Genomic DNA, 12373 nt, shown 5'->3' with positions numbered 1-12373 from the left:
CCCTACTTACAGGGTTGCACTATACACAAGCTGTTAGGCAATTAAAATTAAAACATGCGAAGTGACAAACGCTTGTTTGTGACTTGATCACCGATTCAAATATAATTTACATTTTCAAAGGACATGATGTCTGAATTTACTCCTCTCACCATATGAGCAGGACTTCCATGAGTTTATACTGAATGTCATAAAATTAAAATGAATTACTGACATTTGCAAAAAAATAAACAAAATATCCTCTTCGGGGGACATTTTGTAGTATATTCACCAAGTTGAAGACACCGTCGTGTGTGAATTGTGTCAGCTCTTACCTGAGAACAGCCGTTTGTGAGGTGGCAGCCCGTGCTATAGCTCAGGGAACCTTTTTCTTGGATCACTGTGAAGCAGGAAGTTCTCCCAGCACAGCCGCTTTATGGCTCTTTGACTTTGCTCCTGCAAAGGTAGAGCCACCCAGTGTCACTAAATACCAGACTCTAAAAACCATCTACTTATATCACAGAGCACCAGTTCCAGTTGGGTTTAAACAACGACTGCCTCTAATCTGCCATTGAATATGATGATAATTTGACAGAAGTCGGATAACTGAAAACTGGTTGACATGTTAAAACAAGGCTATAAAAACACCACTAAAGTATCCACTTCAAACAATTACTATACAAACACAATATTTCCAGTATAAAAACATCTTACATAATCATATTTGACATTTTTAGTCTTTCCCAAACATAGATGGTTGAAAAAAAAGAAAAAAAGTATCTATTGAATAAACCTGAATGCAGGAAAAAAAAAAAAACATTTGTTGGCTAAACCTCCAGTAAACTGGTGGGAAACGTTGTGCTCAAAGTAGAAAGTCAATTACCCAAATGTCAGCAACTCACTTTTCCTCGTCATGGTTCATGTGACGTACTCGGAGGCAATTATGTTGTAAACAATAGTAAAGAGTAACAGCTGCGCTCACACAGGAGATGTTGGAAGGTGGATAACACAGCTCATACCAACTGTACCAGCTGTATGACAAATTCATTACAGACAGATCAGACTGAGCAACATAACTACAATGACTTCTACAAGTAAAACCTTAAAAGGAAGAAATCCAAGAGTTTTGGTGGCTTAAAATACCATCAAGACTCATTCACCCAAGAGGATAAAAACAGGGTTGTATAATAGGTATCTTTTCTTGGTTGTGCTGTAGCTTCTTCATATTCAATAACAATGAAATGAAACCACATGATGTGAAGGTCCTTGAAGACCAACAATGAGAAGACTGACTGTACTGTGTCACTATCTGCCCTCAGGTGTGGTCTGTTTATGTTTGCTTGACAGAATGTGGATTCAGTCTAATTGGATGCAGACGTCGAGCTGGCAAAAGTAACGGCAACAAAAACAGACAATTAGCAGACAGTAAAAATACAAAGGGAAAATTACAGTGTACCCTGTGTTGTTTAGGTATCTTTACTATAATTACACAGACAAAAACAATGTACAATGGCTGGATGTTTCAGGCTCGCTTCATCTGACTACGCCAGTGTCGTCACACTCTGCAACACAAAGCGGCACAACACACAGCACACATGTCCATTGAGTACAAAATGTGAAAAGAACCCGGTCAATGGAAAAACCAAAAGCACATTTACAGTGATTTACAAGAATTCAATCGGCCATTGTGATCACGAGGATAGTCACTCCTCCTTCTGCCGAAGGGAAATCAAAGTGATGTCATCGCTGTCATGACATCCATTCATTTGGGATTAAATGGTAAGTGATGGCAGTTTTGAATGTAACGTTGACCTCTCACTCTCAGATCAAAGAACATGGTTTATTCCTTAATGGCATTTTTTTTAATCGTAAATTCAATCCATTTTCCCACACTTAGGTTCTTTTATTTATTGCAACCTTAGTACTTCTCAGGAACAAGTACTTTTTCGATTACACCTAAACTTGGGGCTGATAAAAGGTAATTATTCATCCACACCAGTTGAATGAAAAGAAAAGGGGAAGGAGTGAAATTGACCTGACACTTTTCTTTGAAGGATATTTTAAGAGTATTTCGACAGCATGTGGAACATCGTTCAAAGTATTTGTCCATTTCATGTACACTGACAAAATGAAGGCACAGACTGATGAAAAGAGCACGACTGAGTTAAGTCTTTATACACAGTTTGCTAAAGGAATCCTGTTAAATGACTATGATTTACTCCGTTCGATAACTCTATGGTTGCTCACTTTTAACAGAAATCTCTCTTACGGGACGTGCTGAGATTCAGATTGACTGCCCCAGCATTTAGTGCCAAATATCACACATACACAATGTGCCAGCTTCCAACTGTCTTAAAAGAAGAGGCAGATACTAAGTTAGTAAAAATGGTCTCAGGGGTCTTAAAAAAAAAAAAAAAAAAAAAAAAGGAGGGGTGGGGGACTGTGGCCGTCCACCTACAATGTTCCACGCTCAATGTGTGCGTTGTGTCTTCAATGAGACCCTGTTCCTTATCTGCTTCCTGAAGCCCTCCTGCCGCTTCTCTCCGTCCGCTCTCAGGCAGATAAGGAGGGTGCGTGCGATTGTATGCAGCAAATCATAGCACCAAAAATTCAGAGCAGCTCCTTCACCCCTTCGTGGAGGGGGGCAGTGGTGGTGGTAGTCGACGGACGTGAAGCTCATGCCCGTTCTTTACGCTTCAGTTTGGAGGACTTCTTGACGGAGCCGTTCTTGTTGAGCAGCTTCAGCACTTTGTCTTTGTGGTCGAGCACTTTCATCATGGTGTCTCTGGCCTCGGTCACCTGGTCCATCACCAGCTTGCAGCGCTGCATGTTACCCTGGCAACCAAATGCACGCATTACTTCAGCGGTGGAAAGCAAATTATTGGGAATAGAGGTTACCTGTTGGATTGTACCGAGTCTGCTGAGCATCATCAACGCTACTAAAATGAGTTCCGAAAAATAAATAAATTAAGGCAAATTGACAACCTAAAGAGGAGAAACTGTGGACTACAAGTTGTACCCAAACTGATACATGGCTCTGCACAATCAGCCCAGAAAATGTGTGCTTAGAGTTTACAAGAGACCCATTGGTTTCAATTTATTTTAATAGGCTACCGAAACCAACACAGCTGATGCATTTATGCTGGTTTTTATTAATGGTATTTTATTTCAGAGCTGCATTGATTTAAAGTCTTGGGAGTGCTCTGTGGATTAATCTTGAATGTGCATTCATGTGCTGAAGTAAAGATCTGTCCACAGACAGGGTTTCCTCAGGAACAGAGCCAAGTGCGCTCTCACAGCATCTAACCTGAATGAGAGAGAGCGAGTGGGTGTGACGGTGAGGTGACTATGAAATTTGCAGTGTAGCTGTGTGAATGTAGCAGTGCCGTGTGTGCAGTTTAGGCTGTTTTAGTAATTAAATGCAAAACCTCTTCAAAACCAAAGCCAAGTTCCTGTGTCTAGCTGGCCACAAGAAAGGGAAGGGGGTTCACTCTGAAGTTAGCAACAATGCGTTAGCCTAATCTGACCAGGCTCACTTAAGGTGGACAGGTCTTTAAGGTGGACCAACAATGTGACAATCTCAGTCACTCCTAAACAGAGAACAGAGAAATATCTGCCTGCTGAGTTCAGTTTAGTCTGTAAAACATATTAAATTATTGTAAACGTAGCTGCTGGCTGAAACAGCAGCCTCCTCTCTCAACCCAGCCTGCAGTAACAACCTTACCTGTATAAGTTCGTTGATTCGGTGGAGGTCATCATCAGCGCCCGCCCTCTTCTTTGGGATCAGGCCCTCTTGGAGGGTGGAGAGGCGGCTGTACACATCATGCTCTAAACTCGACTACAAAGCAAGTAACAGACAAAAACTATGTTTACAAAAGTTCAGTCAAGACATGTAGGAAAAACAAAGTGCATGAGAACGATTTTGTCCCTTCAGAGCATCACTTGGAGACACGAGTGGAGTTACTGTTCAATTAACATTATTTTAAAGGGGCTATTTTTGTCTAATTGAGTTGATTTGGTTACAAAAGTCAGTGAAATGTAATTGTAAATGTCACTATACAGTGTTTTAACATTATTTTTAAATGTTTTTAATCTTTTCTAAAACTGTGGCTCTTTATGTCCTCTAGATATCTAAGAGTTTAATCAAAATAATTGTCATTGCTCAGTTCGATGCGAATATGACTCCACTGTATCATGCGTTATTGTTTATATATTGCAGCACAATGTTCAGCGTAACCTCTCTACCTTCAAGACTAAACAGTATTAAATGGGCCAATGTAAATACACATTTTTGCCCCCCTGTACTCACCAGCTGCCTGAGCTGTGCAGCACACAGGTGAATTTTCCAGCCTTGTGCTCGGCATGCCACTCCTCTCTGATTGGCCATATCCTGTAGGGTGCCCTTCTTCTCCTCTGAGAGAGAGAGAAAGGCAATTAGAGTTAGAAACAAAAAGCCACAAGCTGTATAAAACATGTGTTTTTGCCTGTAGGTAGTAAGATACTGACCTTTGACCCGGATGTCGCTGTACCTCTGGAAGTGGTGGTAGGCAGCCTTCCAGGGGTTTCGGTAGTGCCGCAAAAGGGTAACAGGTGGCCGAGGTCTGACTGGCACGTAACGCACTCCTTCTTCATCTTCAACACAAAAGCAGGCATTAAACTGGTGATACTGCCGACAACACACATCGTAATCCTCACGGCAAAGGTTGGCATGACATACCAACATATTCCCTTGGTGGAGATTCACGCCTCTCGGCCCTGCCGGTGATGGGCCTGCCTGGGGCCTTCTCTTCATCTGTGCTGTTGGTCTCCATCATCTCGCTCTCTTCAGTAGAAATAACATGCTGCTGCTTGCGGGGCTTTTTCCTTGGGGAAGCTCCAGTGATCAGATCCCCTGTGGCAGGAGTGTTCAGGCTGGAGGCCTGTGTGGTGAGGGCCGGTGCTGATGACATGTTTGCAGTTGAATCTGAGAGGATGTAAACAACATTCATGTGTGTTTTTATTTCCATTTTCATACAGATTCCAGATCAGATTACCGATATATGAAACATGCTCCTCACCTGGCTGGGAGGTGTCCATTGTCTCCACCTCCTGCTTGATTTTCACATCTGGGCAGGTGGAGCTGGCAGCACAAGCTGCAGTGCTACTGGCCGCAGGCTGAGTGGGCGAGGCCACAGTGTTGGCCATCGAGGCAGGAACAGGGGGCGTCACTGCCATGGCTGCTGGCAGGGATGAGAGGACAGTGGAGGGCTGGGATGGAGGTACAGGGCCCGGCGTGGCGAGCATGGTGGGGATGGCTTGGGCGAGGAGCTGGTTGTTAGAGGCCACGACCTGTTGTTCTCCTCCCTGAGAAGGCAGTGCTTCTACTGTGGCCATGACAGGAGGGGCCACTGCCATGTGCACCTCAGCTTTGGCTTTCACACTGAGGGAGGAATCACAAGCGTCAGCTCATAGACTCAAATCAGAACAGGAAGTGAACATGGATGAGAGCGGTGTGACACAAGCTCACCCTGCAGGTCGGGGAGATCCTGCTCCTCTCACACCACTATCAATTCTGCCCCCACCGGGTTCACTGGGCTGAGCGGGGATCAGGTTCTTACGAACACACCTGAAACACCAAGACAGACAGAGGCTGTTTGTTAACAGAAAACATTTAAGAACCTTGTAGGAACTTGTAGAAGTTTATGAGACTGTATTTGGATAATCGACTGCTGAAAGAGTCCGTGCACTATGACTATGTGCCACTGTAAAGCCTAGTTTTGCAAATAAGTGCTACATAACTGTACACAAAGCCATGTCTAATTTTAGGGTTGGGATAAGTTTGAAAAATTACATCATGTTTAACGTTACTAAGGTCTGGAATTATTCAACAAATTAGCAACAGTAATTTAAAGAAAGAGGGTTTGCCTGTATGGTGGCACCAGCAAGTGAATTATGATAGATAATTACTACATAATATTTTACTAATTAAGCTCCATGACTGTCAACTGCTTCTCATCCAAGTCATTGATGGTTCACTTAATTAAGTGTTTTTCTAGCATCTATCTTGTACATTTCTGTCAACAGTACTTCTCTACTCTGGTGGCACACTGTTAGCAGCGGTTGTTGATATTAACGGTTTCAAGTCCCCTGATTCACCTAATCTGTGAAATGTTTTTTTTTGTTCATGTTGACAACCTTACCTACTCTGTTTACTGTAAATTCACCCGTTCAGCACTATTTTAGGTAAGGTGTTATTTACACAGTCTATGCAGATGCTCACATCTCAGGGACAAGCAGCTATTCATAAGCAAGTGTATTAACCAAGTTGAAACTTTTGTGACGTTAAAGTTCGCTAAATCCGATTAATAGAAGCAAACCTTACGGAAAAGGTAAGAAAAGAGAAGAGGAATATAGAAACATCATTGCATGAAGCCCACTGCTTCATGTGCCAGTGTTGTACACACCCCTCATTTGCAGGCTTCTTGCGGAGGATGCTGGGTCTCGGGGAGGAGACCAGTGTGGGAGCTCCTCCAACTCCTCCCTGGGTGTGCGCCTGCACCATGGTGGCTACTGGCTGGGTGGTGCTGAATGTGCTGCTGATGGGGCTCGCTACAAAGCCATCAGCCAAAACAACCCCTGAAATGAATAAAATGTTCATTAAAAACAGCCCAAGTCTCAGTTTAGTATTCATCAACACCATGTTGTTGTTAATGAGGTAAAATCAGATCAGTAATTACCAGGTTTAGCTTCAGACTGCGATTGTTGCTGCTGCTGCTGCTGCTGAGTGACGATCGGGGCCTGCTGTATTCCTTGTGTGGTGATCGGTGCAGACGTGTGTAGGCCCTGGACTCCTATCGGTGCAGGCTGAAGGCCCTGCGCAGTGATTGGTGCTGGCTGGATCCCCTGGGTGCTGATTTGTGCAGAGGGCAGACCAATCCGGTCCACTGCCATCAGCTGCATGTGGTTCAGATGGACAGTGGTGGCCACGCCCACTCCAGCCTGAGTGGGCAGTGCTGAACTCGGAGCTTGAGGAGTCACTTGGAGAGAAAAATTAAAGTAAAATGAGTTTGTAAATTCTACTAGATTCACATTTAGAAGACACAATTCAGCATTTTACCAAAATGTCAATTTGTCACAATCCAAGCAGTGACTGCCAGTGAAACAAAGTTGGTTAGCAGTGTTTACCGGGATACTGGCGGATGGTGGACACAGAGCTGCTGATGGGGGTGTAGGTGTGTGTCAGAGGGTATGACGAGGAGTAGGCTGGCAGGAAATACTGGAACTGCACGGGCACGGAAGGCCTTGAAAAGAAAACATGGACGATGAATAAAAGATTCATATTCATCTCAATAAAGTATTGAGTTTTAAGGTTAATTAATTAAATTTGTCTTCATTACCTTAGCAATAGATGCTTTTATATAATATTTTTTTCATAATCGCAAGAAATAGATTATAAACATCCTTAATTGTCATATTCTTGGTCAGTCTACCATGTTGGTCTGAACCAAAATAACTGGACAACAACTGGAGGGATTGCCATCAGACACTCATGTCTTCACTCAATATGTTAAGATAACTTTAGTGATTCCCCTACTTTCCAACTAGTTCCATCATAAAGTCACTGTTTTAAGTGATAAAATCCCACTAAAATAAGATGGGGAACCACTGTATACAGCAAAAGAGCTGCAGGAGGGTTTAACTGACATGGGAGTGATGGCTGACTCTAATCTGGCTTCATAAACTATTTGCACTTAAAACAATTAAGGTTTAAATTAGTTTTTTGGTTCATGACATTTAAAAAAAAAAAAAAGGCTCATTTGCTGTTCCCTGCAGGTTTTGTACTGTATTTACTTCAAAAATTTGCTAAATATGTAATTTGCTCAACGTTTGCATCCAACTGTATAACTGTATCAATGAGTCACACTAGATTCACCACCACTGTGCGCTCACCTGTTGTCACTTCTTGCTTCCATGGTGACGGGGTTAGGAGACGACCTGTGGCCTGGGATTGGGATGAGGTTGGCTCTCTCTCCTGGGTAGTCAGGCTGCACACGGGATGAAGAGTGGGCGATGGGCTGAGGGACCACTTTAGCTGTGAACAACACCATAGGACAGTTAAGACGACACACACTGATCAAAGTTAAGAGAACATATGCACTGGCAGCACACACCAGTTTCAAGGCAAGTGAAACAAAAGAGCCAACTTACCAACAGGGATAGCAGAGGTGGTTACTGCTGTTGCATGAGAGGAGTGTGAGGCCATTGTCATGGTGACAATGGTGTTACTGGCCATTTGGGAATGTGGCACAGCTCCTAGAGATAAATGAAACTACTTTAGAGATATTTGTGTAAACTACTTCAATTTTAGTTGATTTCTGGAAAGTTTTTTTGACAAGCTGATACAGTTTTTCTCTACAAAAAGCTGGTACCTATTGTGGTTGTTGATGGTACAGTGTTAGTGGCAACAATTGGTGCCACAGTTGCTGCAGCAACTGGTGTCACAGTACTGAAGATGGGCTTCTGTGAGAGGAAAAAAACAAAACAAGGAAGAATTAGCCAATGTCTATAATTACAATAATAGTTTTGCAGGATGTCATCAAGAAGCACTAACCTGTGCCATGGTGTGTGGAGGCTGGGGCTTTTGAGCTCCAATTGCAGGGTGTGATGGCAGAGTAATCCGTGTTGCAGTGTCACGGGATGTCTGAGGCCTTTGAATACTGACGGTGGCAGGAGGGGGGTGAATGGTCAGGCCTGGACGCCTGAAACAGTCAAAGAGTCAAATTACTGACCTCAGGGCACAGTTTTGATAAAAGATCAGAGTGCATCCTCATTTCCACACTACACTCAAGTACATTCATTTTTCTGACTTATGGTTGCTTTTTTTAGCGTGTAGTGTACTGGACACCTTTTCCAGCCTCAACGGGTCGACTCCCACTCAGCGATCCGTCCCATGCTCCGGCACGTTTTACCCCTAAAGTCCAGTTCGTACCGTGCCCAATTGAAAAGGTGCTTCTGTTTCTGTTGGACTTGTGCACAGTATGCTTCTAGTGTGATTGCTAACTGAACTAAAACATGACATCAATGATGCAAATGTCCCATTTAAGAAACATCTATTACTAAATGACAGCTTATTTGAGAACATTTGGGTAAATAACTGGTCTGGATTTCCTTTTATGGATGAACCTGAATTATAGTGTGGTTAACTGGTTAACTGAAAACCACTGCGTTGCATAATGAATCGAGTTAATATCAACATCATCATTGCATTACTACTTACCCATGTGCTACCTCTGCAGAGTGTGTGACCGTTGGACTGATGACGGGGGACTGAGTTCTCGTCGCTGAGATCGGGGCCACCACAGTTGGGAGCACGGCTGTAGAAGTTGTTACAGTAGGGCGGGACTGCAGACAGAACAGCACAACACAATTTATACACAATGCTTCTACATTTCTAACTCAATATTCACATTCCTTTATGTTAAAGTAAATTTAGAGCACCTGAATAGTCTGGTGGATGATGTGCTGCACTGTGGGCTGGCCGGGGCCCGCATTGGTGCCGGTGGCTGGCCGCAAGACAGTTTTGGAGCTGGACATGACAGCTGCTGCAGCCGCCCCTACAGGGCAAAGAACACACTGATATAGGAAACTACACTGCAACAAGTGAGTGAGAAATGGACTACTGTTTCAAAGACAAGCAAACATCGAGCCTGGCAAACTGTTCTTGTTACAGCATGCATACCTCGGGGTAAATGGGATGTAAAGGTCTGGGGAGGGACTGCAGAGGCCCCGATCTGCAGAGCAGGAGCACTACCCCGGATGATCTGAATGTTAGCTGGCATCAGGTGGTGCAAGTTGCTGGAGTGACCCTGAAACATTATGAAGGTGTTTAGTAATCAGCAGGAAAAAGACAGATAATACACACTAACAGCCCATGTACAGTGTTCTCACCTGCTGACCACTGATGGTTGCCACAGGGATAGATGGGGTCGGAGCAATACTGCTCTCTATGGTGACTGTAATGTGACTGGGGACCTTGGGGGGGATGGGTATATGAGCCTGGTTGGATGCTGGTGCTGGAGCAATAAGACGACTTGGCATAGGTGACTTCAGGACAGCCTAAAATAAGACACAAAACATAAATGTTTCTGGGTTTCTTTTTATCTTGGAGGGAATAACAAGGAATGCAATTTAAAAAAAAAAATTGCTATATGAAACATGGCACAGTAGAATCCTGCAGAATTTTTATAAAGGAGTTTCTGACTGATTTATTTTAAAAGAAGAAATGATTTGTGGAGTTCAGAAGGTTAAGCAAAAAACAGTTAGCTGTCAGAGTCATTTCAGATTAAGTCCTCTGAAATTATTTATTTTGGATTCACTACAAATTAAACAAGTGTGTGCATCCATATAAAAAAAACAAAAACAATGCTTGATGTGATTGTCCAAGTAAAAATTGGAAACCTGACCACTTAGCTCTCAACTTGGGTCTTTAAAAAAGAAAGAAAGTATTATATACTTACAAATGAAATTCAAGATTAAAAAAAAAATACATTAAGCTAGAATTACCCATCAAGAAATGTTCTGTTCATTCTGTTGTCTAACCTGCCCCTGGCTGCTGCCAATTTTGCTCTCAGATTATAAAACCAAACATACTAATAAACCTTGTGATATTAAGCCCGCACATGAAACTGTCCAACAGTTTCTGCAGGGCATGAGAATGAGAAAAAGCGGGCAAATCGTTACGTAAATGTTAAGACTACCGGTGCAAACTATGAACCGTGGCTTGTCCCAACAGCAGGTTTACCTGAGCATTCAACATCTGAAAAGTTATCTAAAATAATCTGCGGGTGAATAAATATACATCAGTCAGGGACCATCTTGTGTTCATTTTACTCTGGAGATGGTGTAAAAAAAAAAAAAAAAAAAAAAAAAAATATATATATATATATATATAAAGCTCGTAGAACAGTTAGAGATGTAAACGTCACCTTCATCTGTCCCTCAGTGAGGACTGCAGGCTGGCCCTGTGGGAGGTGGACAGAGGGGGCAGGTACAGTCACAGGTGTGCCCGGCTGGATGGACACGGTTTGGGGAGAAGCTTGCGGCTGGCCGTGTGTCTGCACTTGTGGATAAGGTCTGACCACCATGGTCTCCTGTTTGTCGTCTCTGAACGCCAGCGTGCCTCCGCCCCCCGCAGGTTGATGATCCTGAGGACCGCGGTCAGCATCCCGACCGCTTTCTGCATCTGCACCGGCTGGAGGAAAATAGTTTGACTCAACATCAATTCACGGTCGTCTTCTCTGCCACGTGTGAGGTCTCCTGAGACCGAGTGCAGTAGCGGTGTGTTACCTGCAGCGTGTGGAGGCTGATTGACAGGCACCAGGTTCCCAGCTGCAGGGATCTGTGGTGCTCCCCCGCTGGAGGCAGGCAGTCCGTGTCGGGGGAATTGCTGGGAGCTCATTCTTGACTATTTACGGCCTAGAATAGAGTTAAGCTTGTACATTAACACCAGAACCAGCCGTGTTGAAGAGCAAGTCTGTATGTTTCTAGTCCTGACGATGATTGTGAACGAGGACTAACGGTTAACTCGTACCGGGCAGCGCGCGGACAGAAACCGTCACAGCTGCTAGAAAAAGAGCCAGGAGGGACGAGGTGACGGAGAACAACCGGTTACATGAAATAAACGGGATGCAAACGGCTGCGTTTGATCACAGGAGCACGATGTGAACCTTTGTTTGACGTTAAGTGGTCAGTAATCACAACAACAGCAGATATCGAGTGAACGTGCAGAAACAGCTCGTTGACTGCCTGCGTCAAAACGACCAAACGCGGTACCGGTCCGGTCGGATAGTGTTCACCGCGGTACCGGTCCGGTCGGACAGTGTTCACCGCGGTACCGGTCCGGTCGGACAGTGTTCACCGCGGTCACTGATTTCGCTTCGGTGAGCTTAAAACTGAAGGCTACCTTGTTAGCCAGCTATCCTAGCTAGCAGCAGGCTAACGTTAGACTCGCTTTCATGTTAAATCTTCAACTTCCCGAAGAGCACGAAGGCTTCGTACGGAGAAACAAACAAGCACGTTTCTGGATGTGTGCAGACGTTACCGTACCGCTGAGTTACTAGGCAATGGTCGCTTTTTGGAGTACAATTTTTTTCCATTCGTCTTTTCTTTTTCTTTTTCTTTTTTTCCAACATGTAAGCCGGAAGAACACTCAGGAAGAGCCAAACCTCCTGGCTTCAATCCACCAATCAGACAAAAGACTGCCGGATCGCTGACCAATCGGTGCTCCGCAATGTTTCGCCCGACCCGAGCCTCGCTCCGGGAGGGGCGGGGCTCTCAAAGGCGACCGCTCCGAATCTGCAGCACCGCGGTCACGTGGTTGACGGAGATAGCCGAAGTAACTCTGGAGCGAACCTGCTGA

At 44.2% G+C, this 12373-nt stretch overlaps 1 protein-coding gene across 2 annotated transcripts; it reads right to left on the bottom strand.

Moving 5' to 3' along the window:
* Nucleotides 1-1436: 1436 nt before the first annotated feature.
* On the bottom strand, nucleotides 1437-12173 carry sap130a (Sin3A-associated protein a). Of its 2 annotated transcripts, XM_069704054.1 has the most exons (21): nucleotides 12061-12173; nucleotides 11302-11430; nucleotides 10941-11206; nucleotides 9904-10071; nucleotides 9695-9821; nucleotides 9454-9569; nucleotides 9233-9357; nucleotides 8567-8714; nucleotides 8385-8475; nucleotides 8164-8268; nucleotides 7906-8047; nucleotides 7141-7256; nucleotides 6693-6992; nucleotides 6420-6591; nucleotides 5483-5581; nucleotides 5034-5395; nucleotides 4694-4939; nucleotides 4483-4608; nucleotides 4286-4389; nucleotides 3701-3814; nucleotides 1437-2811 (listed from the first exon to the last, which is right to left on the bottom strand). In XM_069704054.1, the coding sequence occupies exons 2-21, from the start codon at nucleotides 11411-11413 to the stop codon at nucleotides 2653-2655; spliced, it is 3198 nt and encodes a 1065-aa protein (XP_069560155.1). In that variant the 5' UTR covers nucleotides 11414-11430; nucleotides 12061-12173; the 3' UTR covers nucleotides 1437-2652. The 2 variants fall into 2 exon arrangements, with proteins under 2 accessions (XP_069560155.1, XP_069560156.1); XM_069704055.1 differs by having other exon boundaries at nucleotides 11302-12173.
* Between the last annotated feature and the right edge of the window lie 200 nt (nucleotides 12174-12373).

This window comes from Brachyistius frenatus, unplaced genomic scaffold (assembly GCF_029030835.1).
Source record: "Brachyistius frenatus isolate BFR_SWC_R1_liver_20210118 unplaced genomic scaffold, ASM2903083v1 Contig_49, whole genome shotgun sequence".
NCBI classification, from domain to species: Eukaryota; Metazoa; Chordata; class Actinopteri; family Embiotocidae; genus Brachyistius; species Brachyistius frenatus.
This window is presented reverse-complemented; position numbering and strand designations above follow the sequence as displayed.